At 38.7% G+C, this 24,648-nt stretch overlaps 2 protein-coding genes across 3 annotated transcripts in view; both read left to right on the forward strand.

Moving 5' to 3' along the window:
* The first annotated feature begins 5,218 nt into the window (after positions 1-5,218).
* On the forward strand, positions 5,219-10,112 carry nars2 (asparaginyl-tRNA synthetase 2, mitochondrial). The gene is made up of 14 exons (XM_038693391.1): positions 5,219-5,541; positions 6,214-6,323; positions 6,438-6,558; positions 6,666-6,806; positions 7,502-7,582; positions 7,783-7,877; positions 8,015-8,147; positions 8,405-8,503; positions 8,619-8,656; positions 8,757-8,823; positions 8,925-9,062; positions 9,196-9,293; positions 9,755-9,781; positions 9,875-10,112. Exons 1-14 carry the CDS (start codon positions 5,383-5,385, stop codon positions 10,017-10,019), a joined length of 1,452 nt encoding a protein of 483 aa, XP_038549319.1. The 5' UTR covers positions 5,219-5,382; the 3' UTR covers positions 10,020-10,112.
* An 810-nt stretch (positions 10,113-10,922) lies between these two features.
* The window catches only part of gab2 (GRB2-associated binding protein 2), a 32,329-nt gene continuing 18,603 nt past the window's right edge, over positions 10,923-24,648 (forward strand). The window contains exon 1 of one of the 2 annotated variants that reach the window (XM_038693390.1): positions 10,923-11,319. In XM_038693390.1, coding sequence (XP_038549318.1) covers positions 11,248-11,319 — 72 coding nt within the window. In that variant the 5' untranslated portion in view covers positions 10,923-11,247. The remainder of the gene's footprint in view (positions 11,320-24,648) is intronic. The other variant, XM_038693389.1, reaches the window with a different exon arrangement.

Raw genomic sequence — 24,648 nt, forward strand, 5'->3', positions numbered from 1 at the left:
TCTTAATCGTTCTATAATTAACACAACAGCATATGGGCGCAGGCCTTTGTTTCCATAAATACACTGAAAAATAGAAAATAGTTTGGTTGAATACCCACATCTTCAGTTTGATGCAGTGAGTGAGTGTAACTTAAAAGCCCACATGGAAACCTAAGACATCACCATTCATTGTTTGGCTAATTAGAGGATAGTTGGTGTTTCTGGATAAACTAAAGTAATTAGTCATAGCGGTTGCTAACATCTACTGAAAGGGATTATTGCTTTTGTAAGGAAGCAAAAGAAAAGGAGACTGCATTCTAATGGGATCTAATAAAATACATCATTTCAGATATCTCCAAACAAGGACAATAGGTCACAAAAAGAATACTGGGCGATGGATTTGTTCCAGTGTTAGCAGAAGTGTTACTACACAATAGAACAATATCTAACTTTTCCTTGACAAAGACACTGAACTACCCCAGGGGTATCACACCTGTTACTTCAGCACTCTGACCTTTGTGATTAAATGTACATGTCTCAGATATTCTTGCCTGTTAAACTGGACCTGTTGAAGTTTCCTAATTCAAATTACATTTTGGGTCAAGACTAATAAGTGTTTTTTGTTCTTCTGCAATAATGTTTTGCTACAAGGGATTGAAATCAGTTATCATTCACTTATCATCAGATCGCTCCTGCTTCAACAGGGGAGGTAAATTAAATAAATCAGCAGGTGAAGGACACATTAATGATAGGACAATGTAGGAATGTTCCCACACAAATGGAAAAGAACAGTTCTCACTGCTCATTTGTAGTTTGCTGTTAGTGAATTGTTGACCATTTTACTGGCATTCTTGAAATAAGACATTATGTCTGCCCTGTGAGCAAAGACAGAACTCAGACAAAAAGCAGAATTTGTCTAAAAGGCGTTAAAATATTCAGGTAGAACTACAGATCATAAAAACTCCATGGCAGGCATTTTTCTTTTCAAAACCTGATGGAAAATATATGTCATGAGGACATTTTGTGAAGAAACATATCAAGTGGTAGTCCAGACCCAGACTGACAAAGCATGAGGGAAAAAGGTGTTTTTTATATGGAGAGCTAGTATGGGTTTAATATTTCATTATGACATGTAATCTGACAGAATGCAACAAATGCTGGATGTACTATGTATGCATACCCAGAGAGGCATTCTCATACTGTACCCATCACAAGGTAAGAAATACATTCCAGCTTTATCTGGGGTGACCTAGATATAACTAGAATTCCAGCATCACAATTGAGAGTTAACATTTAGGATCATTTGTGCAAATGTTCCTGTAAATGAGGATAAGGGAGCTCCATCCTTATTGGAAGTTAAATTAAAGAACCTGGGGAAATGAAGCAGAGCCCGCACTGTATCCTCCTAAAGCTGGCACTGACAAGTGATGCTGCTGCAAAGAGCAAAGCGTGGATGGGAATGAATTGTTTCATTTCACTGTGGCCTGTGTGAGTACGGATGAGAATAACACTGTGTGATGAGGTGCAATATTTTGATATTACCTCTCTCCTTTTCTATTTTTCATCATCTATTCTTAGCCATCTCAGGAGAGACTTGTCTTTGACTACCTCCAATGGAAGAAAAGAAACGGTTCAAGTGGTAAATTGTTGACATTTTCAAGGTTAAGCGGTGTGTGTGTGTGTGTGTGTTAATGCTCCTAATGGCACAACCAAATCTGTCAGTGTTCTTCTCTGTTTGGATATGAAGTGGTGATCAGTAAAATCCTAACAAATGTTAATCTGATATAGTCACTAGCCTCGCTATTGCAAGATGGTTGTTTCCCAAAATAGACATACTGTACATGAAAGTTAGGTTGTGATTTGATGGCTCCACTGTGAGTCAGTGCAATGATATCGCATTGAAAATATTGCTGTCACAGAAACAGTTAACATGACACACTGCAGTATGAGAACAATGGGAGATGAGATCTCTGATTAGAGATTTAACTATATTGTTCTTCACCAACCCTCAACCAGAGAGTGAATTATTTGGAGGCTTAAGAGTCGAGCAAAGATCCCCTCAGCTCCACAGGAACTTGTCAAGTTTGACCCAGAATTAGCAAAAACAATTTTAGAAGTGCTTTAAAAAAATTATTTTACAGAAACAGCATGCTGAGTTTGAAGAACTTTATTTGTATCCCAAGGGGCCAACCCCTAATTACTTTTCTTAAATATGTTTCATTTATTCTTGTTGGTCTAGGAGAGGCATCAAACCTGATGTCAAGCAGTCCTCATTTTCCATTTTGATTGCGGAGTTCTACAGAGTGCTCTGCAAGTTCCACTGCACAAATTTGGGCTGCAACTATTATTTTCATTATTGATTAATCTGTCAGTTTTACAGCTAATTAATAGATCAACTGAGCCTCTAATATGACACACAATAGTGAACATTTTGCAGAGCCCAATGTGAAAATTGTTTTATCTCACGAAACAGTTTACTATAGTTTAATACAGAAAAACCAGCAAATGCAACTGTTTCGTATTTTGCTTTATAAATGACTTAAACAATAAACTACCAAAATGGTTGACTGTTAATTTTCTGTTGATTAACTGCTTTTTTAATCAAATGATGATTGCTGCACTAGCAAAAATATACTCATTTGATTTTACAAATAGAGACTGATTACTGTGATGGCTGAACATCATCATTTCCAGTGAATGTCTTGACCACTGTTAAAGGATATTTTATCTAAACTGCTGACTTCTGAAGCTGGTCCATTAGATATAAACTGACACAAACACAATATATATATAGTCATAGGTGAAGCAGTGCAGCAGCCCAAATCTCTTTCAGTGAGGGTTGTTAGTTCCTTTTGACTTGTGTTTGGCCGCCTGTCACCAAAACCCATTCCCTGAAATCACATCACTATAATGGTCTAATCAGCACTTAACGAGCCATGTTACATAAAATCAATGCACCCTTCCATTTGAAAATGCAGAATATTTGTAGGAGCTGATGAAGGCTTGCGGAGCCGGAGATGCTGTCGATATGGTGCTGCAGTCAGTGGACAGACAGGCCTGCTGAGAGCAGAGGATGCACTTGCCCTCTAAGTTCAGTGAACCTCCTGAGATCCAAGCTTTTACAGCAGAATCCCTTGTTTTGCTGACTAATCTTCTATTGATTTGAACAAGTTGTTAAGCCCAAATAAGGTTGTCAGGCCACTGCCAAACAACTCCTCTACCTGTGGACGCTCCAAGAACAGAGAGCTACGAATATCCCATTAAGAGTATCATTTGAGTTCTCTTCTTAATTTATTATATGGAGAGAGTAAGGATAACATTTTACTTTAGGGTGTTTTTGGTTGTGCAACACTTTTATACAGACAGCACAGCATACTGTTTTCACCTTGTTTAATGCATACATTGCCTTGTGGTTTGTGTGGGAAGATGTGTGTCTGTGGAAATATAAATACATGCAACACGCCATCAAGCATCACTCCTACGTGCAAGTTGTCACAGAATGTGTCAAGCCTGCAAAAAAGGGAAAATTACAAATCAAGTTACAGCCAAACACTAGGGGGTACCTCAACCTCACTATTCCTTATGATGCGTATAAAATAGTTCCTGGATACAACCTGAATTCACTGTTGCGCTGGACTATCTGCTGCCAATAAAATCCAGCAGGTCCTTTGCATTATTCTTGATAGAACTGCAGAGAGAACATAACAATGCCGGCTTGTTTCCATTTCAGTAGACCTTGGAGCAGCAAATGAATGATATATTGGAGCCAACTTAGAGGTAAATGAATAAATTTACAGTAGGTGGGGATTTGGAAGGAGTGAAAAGTGTCATAGAGCTACAGCACCACCTTGTGGTAGAATAAGATATTGCACACGGTGATCCAGGGAGAGAGGGGAAGCAGATTTTCTGAAGTAGCCTATATATATTATTACAGTATTTGCATATGCTTAATTTTGATACATTTCCTAAAAGAGATATTGTTTGTTTAACAGTTTATTTTTGGTTGTCAAATCATGATTTTTTTCGTAGCAGCAAATACAAATTAAACGTCTCCTGATTGGTGGTTGTTGTGTTTCAACTTTGCTCTAAAGACACAGTCTGATACAGACATGACCTTAGCACATTCACCATTATATTTTGCACTGTCTGTCAATGAATCGGAAAATAGAATTGTTCTGCTCCCCATTAAGATGAGACCATATGCATAATTGCTCCATCCATGCTGGAGATAATTAATATCAATGACCCTGCTGACTTTTCAAATGCATCATGTTGGGTTTAATGATGATGTGTCACAAGCAGCCGGAGGTGGAGACACCCAGCTCTGTGTTTGCTGGCAGACCGAGACCAGGGACTCCAGAGCTGACAGGCAAGACCAGGTGAATAATTGTCTATGGTATCTTATTTCATTGCTGGCATGATCTGATTTATTCCAGCAGCAAATGGTGGGAATAGACCTAGTGTCGTTGTGGGTATTGGATTAAAGAGGTTTACGCATAAATGGACCTCACACTGACGGCAGATACATCATGCAAGATTAAAGAGGATTTCCATGTGGTTGTGATAGCTGTTTTGCTTGATTCATTACACTATATTTTACATTTCTACCTGGATGTTGAAACGATCTTCTTTGATGGCCTTTTGTATGAAATATTGTGGCCAGTGTTTCTGAAGAGAGGTTTGAGTATGCATTATAGGAAATTTGTCACAACTTTACCCCAAGAAATGTTACTTGACTTACAACAGATTTATCACTCTTTACTTTACTGCCGGTAGAGATTGACTGCTCGTTATAGAGAACTGAACATGAATATGTAATATTTTCATTTTTGTGTTTTTGCCTGTATTTATGCTACAGTTGTATTCAGTCAAAAAGTAAAATCAGAAGTTAGTAATCTATAAATTTAAAAACTGCAAATACTGTAGGCTATGTCTTTTTTCTTTCAGACAAATTGCAATTATTCTAACCTTTTTTTTAAGTTTAAGTTTCTTCCCATGAAAATGTTCATATTTCTATAGTTTCTCCCATAACATACATTCGGATTATTATACTCAAATTATATATTATTCTAATCCTGAACTTCTGACTTCTGACGGTCTAAAATGGCATCCAAGCTCTTATGAGAAGACTACAACTCCCTGGATCAAAAAATGACTGCTATAAGATACTGACATGTGATTGGTTTATCCTAATCCACGTGACTGAATTGAACTAATAATGAAAGACCCAAACAGGAAGTGTTACTGTCAGACATGCAAGTGACACAACGTGAATGTCAAGTGAAAGAAAAACGTGATACATTGTAAAAATACCTTCAAATATGTTGTTTTTTGTATCTTCAAGTTGTCGCAACATATTGTGCTTTTAGCGGCTTTTTTTTTCTCAGTGCAGTGTTTCTTACGATGTTTCAGGCTGCAGCTAAAACGCTTTCTGTTGCATCAACCACTTCAGTTTCTCGGGGGATATTAAGTGTTCGACATTACTGTAAAAGAACACCAACAAAGCTTAGAGTATCGGAAGCAGTTTCAGGTGCTGAATTGGGAGCAAATGTCAAAGTACAGGTAACGTTAACGGCTACCTTTATCACTTTATATTTTTCTGCTAATATGTGCTAACAAGTTAACAACTAACGTTATCCTTCAGTATCATGCTCCTTATTTTAGCTAACGTTACGCCCATACTACTGTTTCCATTTTAAAAATATATTAACGTTAAACCGTGTTAATGCCCATCGTCTTTACTTACATTTAACCATGCTCTTTTTTTAATTTTTTTTATAAAGAATAACGTTACATTATTAAAGATAATTCTTGCAAACAGCTGAACAAGCTCAACGTTGTAACTTAGTTGCATAGCATCTAATCCAGGGATACACATAATTGTACATGTAACGTTACTTTACCTTGTATGGGAATTTGTTAAGCAAATGTTGCCTAAAGATCTGTTACAAAACATATATTTTACCTGAATCTCAACCTAGCGCATTATGCACCCTGAAATAACAGTTATGACACTGCTACACTTACGTTTTCACTCTTTGTTTTCTATTGATACCACAGCATATACATTTAGTTGACATTTTGTGTGTGTAACTGTGTGTGTGTTTATTTGTGTGTGAAATTTAGAATTTGCCAGCATAATGGTTTATGAACATTACATGCAAGCAAAAAGCAGATTTTCTGTATTACCAGGAGGAATTACTAATTGTAGTTTGATTGGTTTCTCTGTTGCAGGGGTGGGTTCGCTCTGTTCGACTTCAGAAGACAAATCTCTTTCTCCACGTGAATGATGGTAGCTCTTTGCAGTCATTGCAGATTGTCGCCAGTTCAGAGCTGAATGATCCGTAAGAATTTTTATTCCCTGTAGATAATTTTCACCACTTAGTTTTTGGTATGAACAGTGCACATACATAAAATATCATGACTGTGTTCTTCTCTTTTTTTTTTCTCTTATTAAGGTTGCTCACATTTGGTAGTGCTGTTGAAGTCACAGGTGTTCTTAAGAAAAGTCCACATCAAAAACAGCCAATTGAACTGGAAGCAGACCAAATCCATGTAGTTGGAGAAAGTAACCCAGTGGTAAGGACAATAGTGTCTGCAACCATCACACACACATTTTACTTACTCACTAACTTTTTATGTGGTCATTATAACGGCAGTATAATTTAATGTCTTTTGTGTTTTAGGATTTTCCCTTCAAAATCAAAGAAAGACACAGCCTTGAGTATATTCGCCAGTTTCCTCATCTCAGGTGCAGAACAAATGCCTTTAGCTCCCTGTTGAGAATACGAAGTGAGGCCACTACAGCGATTCACTCATACTTCAAGGTGAGAACATCAATGGAGGAATTTTTAAGAGATTGCAGAGCAAGACTTTCTGTATTTATCATTTTATGTACTGTAATACTTCAATTACAAGCTGATTCCCAATTAGACAGGTTTTTATAGTTCTTTGGATGTATAAAACCTCTTGAATCCCCCCCAGGTGGGGGACCTGGGAAGATTCAAGCTAGTTCTAAGCTGCATAGCTTGCACATACAAATATAAATGTTTAAACTTATGTCAAGATGGACATGCTAAACAACGTTCGATTGGATAGATTGTCCACAATTCAGTTGTTTAGTTAATTTTAATAGCACCATGAGCATTAAAGTATAATTCATTAAGATTTACTAGCATGATATTGTGAAACAAAAGGGAGAAAATGGAAGTGTTGACTCCCTAATTTAGAAGGTGTCATAAAATGCGAATATGTGTCCATTCCTTGATTGTTGATATTCCTTTAGTCTGTAAGGTCTACTGATCAAAGTTTTTTCATAAAAATTAATCCAAGTTGAAATATCTACCGTAACCTTTGGCTTTCACCCTTTTTAAGATAGGCTACTGGTATTTTGATACATCTCTCTTTCTGTCTCATATAGATGCCTGTCCTAAATATAGGCAGGTTGAGTTCAGTGATTAAAGCTAATAAAAGCCCACAAAGCCTACTAATTGAAGTTTCATGGTATTTAATTTTTTTCTAGGAAAATGGCTTTATACAGATTCACACTCCAGTCATCACCTCAAATGACTGCGAAGGTGCAGGGGAGCTATTTCAAATTGAAGTGAGTATCTAAACATGTGTTTACAAATGTCCTTAAAGTTAAGGTCCTATGCTGTAAACATTTTAGCCTTTTGTGAATCCTATATGTCGCCATTATATATTGTATGTGGTGTCACCTCCAGATTGTCAATCTAAGCTCTGATGTGAACAGAAGGATTAATGACTTTGTTTGAAACCTCAAAACCTCTTCTTTTACCACAGCCATCAGGCCCAAACACTGAAGAAGATGAGAACTTTTTCTCTGTCCCAGCCTTCCTGACTGTGTCTGGTCAGCTTCATTTGGAAGTGATGTCAGGGTGAGAGAAACTATATGAATGCATCTTCTAGTGATCATCTCATGCAAGTGGGACATGATGTGGGACCAGAGAGTAAGAGACAACCACAGACACACACATTAAGGTACTTTTCTAATTATGCCTTGTTACTCTTCTAGGGCTTTTTCTAGAGTCTATACATTTGGGCCAACTTTTCGTGCAGAGAACTCCCAAAGCAGACGTCACCTGGCTGAGTTTTATATGGTGGAAGCAGAGGTCTCCTTCGCACAGTCCTTGGAGGATCTCACCAAGGTAGACAATGTCATTGTCCTCAAATATAATATTGCTCTATGATTAGCATTAAAGTTGTTAAGTAACCTTTGATAATCATCACAGACTGGCTAATAATTTAAACATGAGCATCTTGGATGAAGTGAACTGGTGTCACATCACGTCATTTGTGTGTGCTGAAGTTCAAATTTTACACTTACCTCATATTACTTTGAAGGTTGTCATTGAGCACAGTTGCCCAGGAAAGCTTTAATTAGTAACCTGGGCCTGCTCCTTAGGTCATGGAGGACATATTCAGATCTGCCACGGAGCATGTCTTGGCTCACTGTGCGGAGGATATGGATTTGTTTCACAAGCATGTGACTCCTGGACACAGGGTAAGTCCTAAAAGACACTTATTTAACTTGGGTACATAACCTAGGTCCTTATACCAACCAGCCACATCTGCATCTGACTTCATTATTTTTTCCTATTGCATCCATACACTTTAAGGACACTGTAGATGTTATGCTGAAGAAGAGATTCCCTGCGTAGGTCTCTATTTTTCTAAACATGTCATAAAATTAAATCATATAAAGAATAAAGTCAAATGTTGAAAGCACTGAATGATACCATCTCAATCTACTTTAGGATTACCTACAGTGAGGCTATAGACATCCTTAACCGCAGCTCTCAGAAATTTACCTTCCCAACAGACGTAAGTGGCGATGGTTTTATTTTCTCCTTGATAGAGGAGGCTTAATATCTACCTCTACTGCATGTTTGCCTCACATTGACCTAAGCACTTCTTTTCTACAGTGGGGTTGTGACCTTCAGACAGAACATGAGAAGTACCTGGTGAAACATTGCGGCAACATTCCAGTCTTTGTCACTGATTATCCTTATGATCTTAAGCCGTTTTATGCAAGGGACAACCAGGACCATCCTGAGCATACAGTAAGACTTAATTACACTGTTAAAAATGCAGAGTGAATCAATGATTTAACCACTGAGTGTCTTCCTTGTAATGTCAGTTGGGTTATCAGTGATTTGCATATCCGAGCTGAGTCCGACTGTTGTTTGTGTGCAGGCAGCTGCCGTGGATCTTCTTGTGCCAGGAATTGGAGAGCTCTGTGGGGGCTCGCTGAGAGAGGAGAGGCTGGATCTGCTGAGGGCTCGGCTGGAAGAGTAAGAACACATACTCCAGGGGCATTGGAAGGCACATGCTAATTTGCTACCTATTATGTGTAGCACCAGTTCTGAGTTTGTAACTGTCAGTTAGAAGAGAAAGTCTGCAAAGAAAGTTAGTTTTGTTATTTGCACTTGGAATATGGGGGTGGTGATGGATAACACACCAAAGGCATGTGGATAAGACACATTCCTTTGGTGTGAGAGACCCGGGTTCAATCCTCCAATGTGACACATCCACGAGTGTGTCCCTGGGCAAGACATTTAATCCCTAGTTGCTCCAAAGGCGTGCGACCTCAGACATAAATAGCAATTGTAAGTTGCTTTGTATAAAGGCGTCAGCTAAATGAATAAATATAATGTAAATGTATAGATTGATAATATACAAAAATTATGCTTTATTGTAGTTCTTAAGTTTATGTTTTGACAAAAAGCTCTTAATGTGAATTATACTTTTCCAGGGCTGGATTAGAAGACACCTACAGCTGGTAAAAAAAACAAACATATGTACATGAACAACATTTTAAAGGAAGCATCCTTTCACAACAACAGAGTTGTAATGATATTCTTTTGATTTCTAGGTATCTGGATTTGAGGCGTTTTGGCTCCGTCCCTCATGGTGGCTTCGGACTGGGATTTGAGCGATATTTGCAATGCATTCTTGGTGTTGACAACATAAAAGATGTGATTCCTTTCCCTAGATTTTCCCATTCTTGTCTTCTGTAAAATGCAGTTTGAGCCTAGTAGATGTAAGTCAGTGAAGTCTGTTGTTGCTTCCTGGAAAAAATCAAATAAATAGGATACTCACCTTGTTTTAAATTTGTATTGGTTTATTGGTGTTTAAAAATCAGTTAAATTTGTTCTTTTTTAAATGTATCTGCACCTGTAATATGAGAACAATGATCATTGGTATTTGAGATGATATATTCTCTTTGTCAAAATGGAATTTTATTTTAATCTCCTTCTTGAGTAGTATCAGTAGTGCCTTGGGAACCAGTATTGCGGGTTTAAGTTTCTTGTTTCACTATCTTTATCATTATCATTCTGACATTTATCCACATTGATGCATGTCTATAGGTATGGTGAGTGCATGTGTGGATTTCGGTGTGTAAAAGAAGAAAAAATTTATTTCCCCAAGCTGACAAATAAAAGTACTTATTATTGTTTCTTACAACAATATCATCTGTTTACTCTTCAGAGCAACTGAACTTTCCACAAGATGGTGCTTTTTTCCCATTCCATCCAACTGAGAAACAGAATCTTTTAATCAATTGCTCTTGACTGTAGTCACTGTATCTTATTTTTAAAGCACAGAAAATCTCCATCTGATTGTTATGATTGATACCTAACTGTTTTGTGAGGCATACAACACGTTTGATTTAATAGTGTGAAATCATATGCGTAAAACAACAACAACTTTAACATCTGTATGTGTGGACGTTTACAAATAGTAGCCTATGTCACAAATCGATCGGATCATCCATTATTTAAAGTCGTTCTGGGACCGTGTATACTTTCTGGCAACAGTTCTCTCATCCTGTTCATCCGATCCCAGCTCAGCCCATCCCTCTCTTTGCTCAGTGGGCGTGGTATGACTTGGGAAAACAAACTGCAGACACCCTACGGTACTTCCTCACCCTGCACCACTTGAGTTTCCCCGCGCCTACTAGTCAGTTGGCCGTACCGTGCGTAATTCCCCAAGAGTCGACTTGCCCATTTCCCTCCCTACTGAGGTTCTGCGCGCTGGTTGTTGCGCAAAGTACCACCAGGAGCGACTGGCAACATCTCCGGCCAGCACTACTTTGATTTTTTTTTTATCAAATGGGGGGAGCAGACTACACCAGTGAGAGCCAAACGCCGACAGCACTTTGAACAAGCAAGCCTTCAGGAGCCGTCATGTACTAGTGACAGACGGCAGTTGTAGAACAAGAAGAAACGGCAGACACTGATAAACATGAGCGGTGGAGAAATCATCTGCCAAGGCTGGCTGAGAAAGTCACCACCGGAGAAAAAACTAAGAAGATATGTAAGTAAATTACACTTTCGCTTAGTTTCTCTATGTTTATGTGTTTGATGTGGGAGTTACCGACTTCATCTGGTTTCTTTCTCTATGAGATTGTGGCTCTTCGTGTGTGCATCTGCATCTCAGATAGGTGGTGTGAAACTCAAATAGTCCAATTGTAGCAGGTGCATCCCACTACCCTCTGGACCTCTCTCTTGTAATGTTTTACAGGAGGCACCACATGTTATTCTTGATTCTGAAATACAGTCTCAATCCATTGGGATCTAGAAATGTATGTTTCATATGAAATTGCCAGGTTTTACATGGAAGGTCACCCACTGTGGGGTCCTATGACAACATGGAGGTAAGCCTTTGTAATACCCAACAGCTGTCTATAATTCTGACTAAATAGCTCTCAGACACAAACTGCCATTTGGCTTTATCCGATCATGATGAGGTAATGTCTAATCAAGCATTGATGTGTCCAGTTTTCATCTTGGCCAAGCTGACTAATGTCACAACAATAGTGATAACTGCCCAGCACTTGAGTGCCTTGATAAGGCTTTATAAGCCAAAGCTGCTAGTCTCTTGCTAGGTTCTGGGCATTGGAATAGCTGCAAATCAGATAATAGGATTTATAGAGACAGATAGAACCATGAGACAATCTCCTATAAATACAGCTGTCCACTGTTTATGTATGGTGTTGCATTACCAGGCCTCTCCATGTTCCTACTAGCTGACTTTGCCATGATGTCATCTCTCTGTTTCATCTGGAAACCCATCGTTGACTTGTCTTCAAATGCACCCCTCCTGTCCTGTCATTTACTCTTTGTCTTCCACTTAAAGCTGGCTAATGTTTACACAGAGACCACCGTGGTTAGTATGGAACAGCAGCTGCAATGGTACAGAGGAAAAAACTTGCTTAGTTCATAGCAGTGCTGTATAAACAACAAGAGAGAAAAAAACTCACAACATAGTGGCCTTCCTCAGTCAAAATAGCAGGGAACAGCCTCTTAGCCCTTCTCACCCTGCTTCTCACCCTGAGCAATAACCTATAAACAACTGCACACACAGTTTCAGCCAGAAAACAGTGTCATGAGATGGAGAATCCTGAACAGGCAGACTTATGAATGCGATAATCTGTCCATCTGAAATTCCTTCCACTTAAAGTCAGGCTATGGACAATCAGGGCTACTATTTACTTACCAGTATTGCTGTCATCTGACATTGTTGACGACCTTATATATAGAGAGATATATTTTCAGATACCACTTTGACACACTTTCAGACATTCCCGCCTGAAGGTGTGTTGTGTTTCTCAAGGAACATGGCGGCAAGTTTGATTGGTCATTATAGAGGAATGAGCTGAGGAGGTGTAAGGAATGTGTTGTTTCGGAGCTGCAACTGACATGTTAAATGCTGCAACAGTTCATACTGGTGTGCCTCTTTTTAGGAGATTATTTGCAAGAATGAAAATGGGTTTTAATCCTTAACACTTTTCCTGTCAATATTCCACTCTTTTCTACCACAAAATCATCCCTAAACCAGATTAGGCCTGTATTTGTTAATCAGTACTTGGTTGATGAAATGATCGGTCCTTGTATTAAAAAAATGAATGTCTCCTGTGATCTTCCACAGATGGTTTCTGAAAGTGTGGCACACAGCTACAGTATGCATGTTAAATGCAGTGTAGAATCCTAACTCTGTAGGAGAGAGTAAAAACTGGTACTACCACTGCAGGTCTCGCATGCAAATTATATGCAAAATCATGTAGCAAAACACTCGTGGCAGTTGAAGCCTGATTGCTACCGGTGGTGAAGACAGGAGGCAACATGTTTAAGTAACAAGCATGACTAGTCCTGGTTAAACTTTTGCTAATTGTTTACAAATGCTATTAACTCTCAGCAGTGACTCACTCTTTCTACAACAGCCCCCTTTCTGTGTTCCCCCTCGAACATGTGACAATGACACTGTAGGCATGTGTAATCACTTTTTACACGCCCTGCGTCTCCAGTTGCGCTGTAATGTCTCAGAGCTGCTAAATGAATCACTCGGTTGGATTTACCTCCTCCCGGGGGCTGATCGAGGCTCCAGAGGTGGGCAGTGTCGTTAGGGGAGGTGGGAGTGGCCTGGTTGCTTTTGTTGAACAATGTCCAGAGTAAGCACAAGGAACATGAAAACAACAGAGTAATCCAAAGCACCACTGCCTTTTGCGTAGTTCTGTTGAGATTATTTTACCCACCAGTCAGTGGTCAAACAATATGCTTCATCATGTTTACTACATTAACCCCACAACAATCTTGTAACTGCTGCTCAGGCGACAACCTATCACCTATCAAATCAGTATACTATAAAAATATTTTTTTCTTCCTTGATCCCTAATAAACACAGGAAAGAAAATCTTCTGTTTTCAAACCTCTTCCTCTCCTGTTTTTTCTAGACAGGTACACCTCTTTGTGACTCCCAGTGTTGACATATGCATAATAGTATGTCATGTAAATGTATCATGCATGAATGAATCATATATGCGACGTGTCGTACTGTAAACAATTTAATTCCTGTTCTGAGGTCGGGATCATGCTGCTGTTGGTTAAACCCTCCCATCTGCCCGTTGTTGTATCTGACATCACAAACGTGTCTGTTCACATACAGTTAAGCATTGCCACATTCCAGACAGATCATATCGGCAAGGTGATAGCTGTTGCGTCTTCCGCTGCCAGGTTCTCAGGGCTTTACTGTCTTGCCCTTGTGGATGGTACGCGAGAGGAGAGAGGAAGACAGAGTGAGTCAGTGAGTTTTCAAGGCAGGCATAGCAGAGCAGCAGCCGTGTGTGTCCCACTGTCAGCTGCCGGGTCTGCTGTTGTTTTGCAGAGGGGCTTTGGGAAGTCCTTGCCCTCAGAGGTCAACGGAGAACGCCTCCCAGTTCCTGCTTTGACAGACACCAAGCACTCACACAGACATTTTCCTTGTTCCACTTTATCTGTGGGCCCGCAAATGGGCCTTTCCCCAGAAGCTACAAAACTGGGGTGGCTTTATATGACTGCAGTATCGAAGTCAGATTAGTTTATCAGTGTTGGATGTGTTCACTTAAAGAGATCCTTGGGACGGACATAAGGCTGCAACTTGCAATAATTTTCATTGTTGGTTAATCTATTGATCATTTTTAACTTTGTTTAACCAGCAAAGTGCCTTACTAAGGGAAAAAATATATTTTAACCTGATTTATTAATTATTATGGGTTAGGGTTAGAAAATCAGAAACGTGTAAAGAAATGCCTATTGCAATTTCCCAGAACCCAAGGTGACCTTAAATTGCTTCAGTCCATCTAACCCGAACCCTAACCTAAAAAGCAGGAAGCTGGAAACGGAATGTTTGGCTACCATATTGATTTCCTGATCTTAATTATCAATATCTAATCCATATTGTTGTACATTTTCTGTAAATCAACTTTGTATTCTTCTTAGCAATTGTCTTAATTGATATTCAAAAGAAATCAATAAAGAAAAGTCACAATTGTTTGTCACAAAATTGTACTTTATCAAAAAGAATTTCCAACCCCAAATACATCCATTCTTTCACCATGGCAGCCTTTTTTGAACTTTTGTCATAATATCCTGTCCTTTGCCATGAACTTTGGTTTAGCCTGTGTGTTTTCTGTCCAAAACTTAATTATTGCACCAATAGCAGATGCCAGACTTCCTTTGGATGGTACCTACAGGAAGTGTTGTGACCGAGGTCCCATGACTGGGAAAGAAATTAAATTGGTCCGTGGGTATATAATGTATTTCCATCTATCAAGAGCCTGAAATACTGCCCTTTTGAAGTAAATTAGATCCCATTGATTTTTCTCTTGTGATTTGGGCCATCAGTGAAAATGCTTTTACTTATTTGCTCAACTCGAACAAAGTACACTATCACAGGGGTGACGGTTTCATTTAATGGTGCTTAAAATAAAAATAATTGTCAGACTACTACAACATATATCAACAGCTGACCAAAACAACTTATGGGATTAATCCATTTTTATTTTTGACCCCTGCCGATCCAGAGTTTATATATTATTACAGTACAGGAATACATTGTACTAGGGAGACCATAAACAAATGTTGCTTTGGCATCTATAGTCTGTATTTTGATAAAATTCTGACTATAATAGCAGAATAGAATTCTTCTGATTTAGTATACGGTTTGTCTCATGTCCTTCCAAGTGTAACTGTGTACTTCTGCTTTATCAAGAGCCTAACGTACCTATTAAATGTAGTACATTTAGACTGTTACACTGCAGTATGTCCTCTGTCTTTTCTGCATAAGGAGAAATCTAGTTTCTGCACTGTTGATTAGATTCAAACACAAAGTCATATACAGGAATCATGCTACTAGCTCTTACATGTGCTAGTATGTCATGTGACTGTAATTAGATTGGTCTTCTGAAGCAAATGGGCTTTGCAGTCATGATCTGAGTCAGTAGAAATGCCTTTTGGACTCCCACTCAGCAACACATGTAGACAAAAAACTGACTACCAGTGCTGACATGTGAGGAGGTCCTTGTGTTGTTTTGTTATGTGTGTGTGTATAAAATGTCTTTTTTAGCATTTATTTACCCAGGGACATGAATCAAACTCACTGACGCCCTACTTTACACTCAAAACAGTTGCTCACACCTGAGAACTTCCAGTGCCTTTCTTGACACCCCCTAGCTGCTTTGTTTGAGCAGGTTCAGCTTTGATGCACCATGATGGTCTAATCGCATGCCTGCTTGTTTTGTTAGAGTAATGTTATACATGTTAAGTCATTTAAAACAAAAACTTAGTGATCATTCATACATGTGTTCCAATAGGTGGAACCTTAGGTGGTGGTTTTTTTCTTCCAGGCAACATGTGTTTTTTTGTGAAATAGGACTTTAAAAATGTCTTGCTGTGTTACAAATTGTGTACTAATTTTGATGTCCATTACACCTCAGTGTGATGAGCTTGGTTGTCTAAAAATAGTCTATGTAATTTAGTATGTGGCAGCTAAAAAATGACACATGGTTAGGAGGGAAATGTATTTATTCTGGTAAAATCTGTATGCACAATATAGTATTGATAAGCTTGTTGGCATGAGGCTTAAAAATATATCATTGTTAACAGAACTAATATCAGAATTATATTAAAAAATCCATCTTAAATGAGAAAATAACTAGCCTTTTTAAATGGATTAAGTTCATATAAAATGTATTGTACAATGCATAACAATTGTGTGATGATTGAGGGAAACAGTTTTTTCTCTTTTAATAATTATAAAACCTTTTTCTTTTGAGACATGACAGTCAGAATAATCCAGGGAAGCTTTCAGGGATCCACCAGCTGTAGAAAAAAAAGCAAGAACAAAGATGTTTGACTAGATGATTCACAGATGATGTACTACAAGGTAAACACGTGCCACAGTAGAATTGACAGTGACTTGGAGGTAGTTGCATCGTGAACTATCATTGTAATACTACCAGCTGTAAATATGCTAAAATTAAGGTGATATGATGTGTTGACTTCGTGTTTCATGTAAAACACTTTGCCTGGCTGCGATAGTTTGTATGAGCAAATGTGTTAGCAGAGTGCCTTTTGCCTGATGTTGTGTTCGAGGTGGTTGTAGTAGTCAAAATAAAAACAGCTACAAGTATGCACAGGTTTCTCTGTAAAGCCATAATAAATAATTTGATTTTGGAAACAGAGATACACTGGAAAAAGTGTTTACATACTATGTTTCAGTTTTTCATGTAGCCGTAAAACCACCATAGAAGTAGCCAAGCTGACGAAATTGAATTGCATCTCTGTAATTTTAATATTCTTTGGATTGTTAAACTCCTTTAATTTATTTTTTTTGTATACCTCTATGCACTATTGACATTGAATAGATTTTTTTATCTGAATATCAGACAGTGATGAGTCATTGCAGTCCAGTCATAGGAAGTGAAATGTCCTTCAACTGAAGCTCAGATAAGAATAAACTATTTTGTCCAAGGCCTTTTTTAAGGTAACATAATGCTCCCACTTGTAGGCATCTTGGAAGTTCTCAGCCCCAGATGTTCAAATCTTATTAATGCAGTCCTCCAGTAATCATTTTAACACATCAATTTGATTGTTTCAGTCATGATAACTGATACATTATTTGACCGTTTTATTGTGCCATTAAGAAATTAATTAATTGGATGTCAGCATGTAACAGAAAACATGGAGTTTCCATGGATGAAGTGGCATGTATTTGTTTACACCAATTACTGCATGGCAGATGAAACAGAAATAGACAACACTTTCATGGTGACTTGTGATACAAGTGCATTGACTCCAATGTTATTATTACATTTTCCATCTCAAAAAGAATTTGTCTTCTGCTTTAACATTTACATGCTTTGTTTTGTCTTTAGGGATTTAAGGATCTTTAATTTGAAAATATTAAACCAGTGATCCACACTAAATAAGCAATAGTGATCAAAAACAGTAACTTTTCAAATTAAGGCAGGAGACAAATTGTGAGTTGAATTATGACAGAAGGGCTGAATAACCAAAATATAAATACTTAAAACAATATGACATAATGAAATTAGAATGTTAATTGACAAAATTATTGATAATTGGTTGTCATGGATAGCATCTTAAAAATATAAACTTGATTGGTTTCATTAATTATTTTATTTTACAATTACCTCTTAAAAAAGTTTATTCATTTAGTGCAATTATTCAGGTGGCACAAAGATTCCATGCTCTACTGAGGAATATATTAGTATTGTGTGCATGTAGACATTACTAAAGACAGCTGTGTGGATTTGTGTGTAATTGTGTACGCTGTTGTGCTCCATCTACATGATAAGAGAAGCATTATAGGCACTATTATGTTTGAGCTGGAGTGATGGTGTGACAGATTAAAGTGCTGAGGTCAGACTTTCCCCTTATGTAAATGTTTCTACTCTGTGGCACTGAAGAGACCATTTCAGAGAGTTCCCGCCTGATTTAATTGTTGTGTTTCATCCACCTTTGTGCATCTAAAACCACCTTGGAAGGAGTCAGCGAGACCAGAAGATGCTCACACCACGCCCTCCATACAAAGACATGTATGAGCTGCAGCAGATGGCAGAGGCAGGGGAAGTGACACAAAGAATTTTGATTAAAGATATTGCTCCCTGTTAGTGAAATTGTCACGGCGGGCTCATGCTAAATAAGCCAAGCCTTTGGCTGATATGCAGACGTGACGAGCGATTACTCATTTTCCTAATGATGGAAGTGTTCAACTGAAAATTGAGGCTGATTATATCTACTGAGAGCTTTTGAGAGGTTGTTTTTCATAGAATGTGCCACAGATTTTGAAGATCATTACTCCAGTGAAGTGAGTGAATGAGGACTGTAGATACCAAATGCAGCAGCCCTCTCCATCATCATCACACCTGTAGGAAGGAGCTTTCCATCACTATCATATGATGACTTTGTATGTGGAATCATATTTCCTATAATGTCATAAAAGCTGAATCACATCAGGTCTACTCTACATGCACTAGATGGGTTTCAAAACTGATATTTTGCGCAAAAGGAGAATGTCAAGGAGGCAATTCCACACATGAGGGAAACATCAGGACATAAGTGTTCCTACCCTCGAGAGGACCCTGTCTGTCTTGGCGCTCCGTGGCTAACCTCCCACCTTCTTTATTAACACACAAGAATTTATAGGCCTGTTTGGGTCTTGTCTGCTTGTGTTATGTTTTGCAGCTGCTGGCCTTCCAAGGTCAGTGTTTTGACTATTGGGAAACCTGAGCAGTTTGATTTGATATGCAACAGAGCTTTAATGCATCTGTTGGACTTAAATGCCTGTAGTTTTATACTCTCAGCAATTCTGTTTAAAATCTGTTCATGTTTACCTCTCCGGATACACGGATGGGACAGAGTCAGGGAGGATCTGGATCTTTTCACCTCTCAAGACAGATAATGCAAAATGGCCACACATTGTTGGCATACTACTAGACTCCTCTTTTGTTTGTGACCTGAATTTATTGGAAATGCTCCAGAAACGTGTGTTATAAACTTTTTCTAGGACAGTTGTCTGCTTTACGTCTCGCTCAGAGCCGAGATGTGGAGCCCTGTGTAAACTGTAATATTTCCAAGGAACTTCCCCATGCTCTCTTATGCCCATTTGTGTTTTATTTAAGCTTACTGTTACATAAACGGATGTCACATAGGTAAAAAGAAATACATGACACCTGTCAGAAATAAGACAAGTATATTTTTAGTTGACTATTCAGCTCTTACATGAACAGAGCATCTTCATTTTCTGCTTTTGCTGATTTCTCATAGAAAGCTGGGAAATTATTAGAATGCAAATTTAAAATATGTTTTTGTGCTGTGTAAATGTCCAGGCGATATTCTTCAAATGTAACTAGATTGCATTCCCTCACTTGCTGAAACTCCCATCTGTTCCTGGAATATAGGCTCATGTGTAACCCTCTATTGATTAGGACCAGATAATCAAGACGTTGTCGTCATTGTCTGTTGCAGCCCATCCAGCTTTGTCCACTCTCACAACATTAACCAGAATAACAAGTGTTTAGCTATTCTCAAGTGATCATAGCCATTATAGCAGTCCCACCCTTTAATTCATGCCTTGCAAAGTGGTCCTCACTGCTGTTCTTTTGTTGAGAGGTGTTCTCTGGAAAATGAAATTCTAGCCTTATTCAGGTACCAGAAGGGGCAAGAAATGAATTCACCAATGTGCTAAATATTCCCTTTTGTTCTTCACTAACTTTTAGAAGCCAGTAAACAGTACCCACAAAGAATAGATGGTGGTGGGAAGGCTGCTATGTCTGATGTCTTTACCTAGAACCAGTAACCATTCAGGGTGAGTGAAATAAAAAGCTGCAGCATGTTAACATATGAGCAGTTGGTAGTCTCATTGAATCATTCATAATAAAGTTTAGTATATAACATTTCAAAACAAGGTCACAATGTGCTTTACATGGGAAAGTCAACATATAAATATAAGTTAGCTTTGTAGAATTTGAAAACCTCCACTAAAGGGCCATTTCGATATATGAGTACAAAGTTTTTCTCTTTTAATTTAACAAAAGAAACCAAATTTCTCAAATGTTCAATATTGTCTAAACATAAACAGCCTAAATAAAATACAAAATCAAATCAAATATTTTATTTAAATTTTACACAGAGCTTCCCAATATGTGATACTCATACCAAACGTGAACTGGGTGTCCTTATTGGCTGAAACTGGATGGTGCCCCTGACCACTTTTCTTCCTCCTCTTAATTTACTGCATGCTCTGTCCCATCCCTTAGAAGCTCACCAGTGGGACCTCAGAGAACACTGATGGGATTCCTCTCAACTCACCTTTTACTATAATTAAGCAGTAATGGTCCAGGACCAGTGCATTTTCATGCACTTTCATTACTGTGTTGTTATTGTGTGTGAGCACTCGCTCATTGATGTGCTGTCGCTCAGATCAAATGGGAGACATGTTGCCTGAGGCGTCCAGTCTGACTGTAGCCAATTATTTAGAGTCACATGACCTTTACAAAAGCTGGTAATAGATGAGAAAAAGGCTCTGCCGTAGCTCCACAGTGCCAGTGTTTGTGCAGCTGTGTTGTGTGTGTACTGCAGCAGCAGGTAAAGCAGAGAAGGCAAAAGTCAAAGACAACAATCTGCTGTCTCCTCTTTCTGCTTTATTAGGAGAAGAGGTAAACACGACTATTCTAACCTTTAACTTAGATAGCATACGTGTTTAGTTTGGATGTTTGCTCATGCACATTTAAAAACAGGAGGACTAATGCTTATCAGCCAGCCTGTTGACTCAGCCTACTACTATACACACACTATGTATTGCTCTATTGCTGTTAAAGGCACACCTTGGATAATTGTTTAGGCCACAACCATCTGTAAGTATATTAGTCTGTGTTACTAGGGCAGCAGAGTGATGAGTTTGAGTTCAAAGACATGAGAATGTGTTTGTTTTTACAGTGCTGGATTAGATATGTGCAAATGACTAGTAAATGATTGATGTAACTTATCAGCTGTTGCTGTGTATTTATCTCCTAAAATGTGGTATAAAGCCTTGGAAAACTATCAACACATAGGCTACTAGACAATTGTATGCCTTTCATTTTTGAGAACTGAGAGCTTTGTATGAATATGTTTGTTTTCCCACAGTATCATTGTTTTGCAGTCTGCCAAAAATAGAGCAAAACATGTCTACTTATCAACATGCATAGAAACAAAAGGAATTGGCAAGACAAACCAGTTTTGATCCTATTTATAGAAGGAAACTTGTTCAAAAGATTGTTTTGTGCAGTTTTGTTATTAGATTTTTTCCTTCCCAGTGATCTAAAATAGATGCAGACGTGTTATCCTTTGTCTTCTACTGTACTATCTCTGTATCTATAGCTGGCTGCCATCAGCACAGGACAAATGAGACTATGTTGGAACAAGGTAAGATCAAGTCTTTATGGGATGATTGAATCTGACTGAAGGGACTAAACACTGTGAGTTCATAGATACGGATGGCTGCTCTTCTTGGAGAGCTTAAAGCGCTGGCAGGCAATCTTATTTTTATAGTCTGAAGTTGAGACCCTTACAATCCCAATAGTACTTTAGCATAGGTTAAACTTAAATGAGGAACTTTTCAAGTTTTGTCTTTACCTTTTTTCTTATTAACAATATAATGTTTGGTTTGTGCTTTATGTGGTTGTTTTCTGCTCATATATGACCTTTTATTCTTCTGTAGAAAGAGCAGCAGAACATGATGAATAAATGCCAGTATGTGGGAGTTGCAACATGTCAGTTGTGGTTTGCAGTATATTGCTATGGCAATATACAATTGATATCATTTTAGTTTAGAGTACGATTAGTAGCCTGTCTCACAACTAGAGCTCAGTGGTCCAGTAGACTATCCAGTCCAGTTGTTAATAAGGGCAGTGTGTCTCTCTCAGCTGAGCCTCTTTTTTTCCCGAACAGCGATATAGCTTAAACTAAAGCCATGAGGGGGAGGGGAAAGTTGGAGGGCCGGGAGAGTTCATCCTAGTTTTACAGCTCCAGCCCTCACTTCCCAGAGCTTTGACATTGATCGATGGTCTTAGACATGCTCTGTAGGACAGGCGGTGGGTGCGTTAGCTCATTTTGTTGTGTCCTCCTCTCTCATGATGTACTTCGCCAGGGAATTTTGCTCAAATTTGAAAGAGAGCATGAGAGAAAGAGAGGGCAAGCTGCACTGCCAGGCTGATTCGTAAATGAATGCACTTAAGACTTTTCCTTTCATTTACATGCAAGATTTCTGTGAGGAGCTTGCACAAAGTGACAGAGGGAAACATGCAGCCCCCTCATTCAGACCAAGCTGTGAATTATTTTGTTCTTGAATTAGGCAGCGACTGCTTTTCCTGTGGAAAATAGTCATTCTATTTTTAGTATGATAAGGCCTCCTAAAGTGAGTTGTATTTCCTCTTTGGTTGAGAGCTGTGGCTGTCCTGGGTTAATATGCTGACCCAGCTGAAGGATGCCAGGAATAACCGAGCTGGGTCGCTCTGACCTCTTGAAACTGGGCGTCGCTCCAGGTCTCAATTAAGTGATGCTCGATCTGTCTTTCCAGAAAAGGCAATAATATTTAAATGGGGCTTGCAAGAGTTATAGAGATTTCTCTCTGAATGGTGTAATGGCTCTGAATCAAAGAGCTATGTGGAAAAGGGGGGAAAAAAGGTATGCAGTACTCTGTGTTTGTTCTTCTGGAGGATTGTGATGAATGTACTGTGTTTTTATGTAAAAAGGAAGTTCACACTGCAATGGAATCCTTGAGAAGGAAACTTGATGAGTAACACTGTTTATTTCTTTGAATCTGTTTTCTCACACCCTTTACCAGGACAGTCTGCATTAGTGAACATCATAGCAACATCCCATAGTGAGAAATGAACCAATACATAGTTTTCACACAACTGAATGACTCTAGCAGCTGATTAAACCTGTACTGTTCACACTTATTTCTGTGTCCTGAGACTACGGCTAGTGCTAAGATGCACACAGCAGCACAGCTCTACTATCAACACCATTAAGGTCGTTGTGCCTCCAGCCTTTATCAGTGTGTCAGTCTGCCAGACAATAAAATGAGAAAGTTTTATACCCCAGTACCTCAGTAGCACCTCAGCTACTCAATGAAGATAAGATCACAATCTGCACTTCCTGGAAGAAGAAAAAAAAGAAACAAAATGTGTTGCTGCCTCTTCTTGTACCTCTGTTGACTTCTCAGAGGAAAAATAAACAAAACCCCCAACATGTCGAAATAACATTTCAGTAACATTTTGCATCTCAAAATATAATGCTTGAGTAATTATGCTGCTGTTATGTTATTTATTATGTTATTATTTATCAGCAAGCTATCAGTTGGATCAATGTAAGCTAATAGTTTTCATCCGGTGCACAGTTCATCAAGTTTTTTGCATTCAAGATATTTGAGGCCACAGCGTATTATAGCAGAGACGCCTGCCCCAACCTCAAATAAAGACATTGTAGTTCCTAAAGACATGTAAGAGCAAATTATACATTTTTTATGAAACTTACCATAACCAAGAAGTGCAGATGCACATTAAAAGTAGAGTGTCATCCTGTGGCACCACACACTCTTTGATTGATTTGATTGATGCGGAAATGCAACAGCAATGACTACTGAGCAGAATGCAGATTGCAGCTTTATGTAAAGTCTGAAACACTCTGAATAGGCATATATATATATAGCATATATTTTGACTTGTTGTAGTAGGTACAGCACAGGTATAATATTGATGGCTCTGCTCTGTGTGTACCAGGAAACCATGACAGTGTGACAGATAGCCAGTATGCACAATACAGGGCAATGGAACTGAAGCAACTAATTCCGCCATCAGTATTTTTACTTCTGAGAGTAATAGCCTGTAAGAATATTTAGCATGTATTATTAATATCTCTCTGAAAAGCACATGAAACATGTTTGTCGTAACTTGTGCATCTGTATGGCGTCACTCTGGTTTGAGGAGGGCATAGGGCAGTTAGCCTTGCGGCAGTGTCTGTGTTGATGGAGAGAGAGGGGGCTTGCAGGATCCTGTGTGTCAGCAGCCTGCAAGTGGGAGACATTGCCTGGCGGAAGTGCATCACTGGCAAATGTTCAACATCTCCCCTCAACCCCCCTTTACTCCCCCTTTCCCTTCCTGGTCTATCTTCCTCTTTTGTCTCTTTGCACAGAGAGCACAGAGGCTCTTTAAGACAGCCACATATGGAGCTTTTGTAATCAAGGGCACTGCTTTTCTAGGTGATAAATACAACAATGGTGTTATTGGTGTGAAATCAACATGTACATTTTAGGTTTCTT

This window comes from Micropterus salmoides, unplaced genomic scaffold, assembly GCF_014851395.1.
Source record: "Micropterus salmoides isolate LMB-PRFRI ecotype aquatic unplaced genomic scaffold, ASM1485139v1 Ms_hic_scaffold_3, whole genome shotgun sequence".
Lineage (NCBI taxonomy): Eukaryota > Metazoa > Chordata > Actinopteri > Centrarchiformes > Centrarchidae > Micropterus > Micropterus salmoides.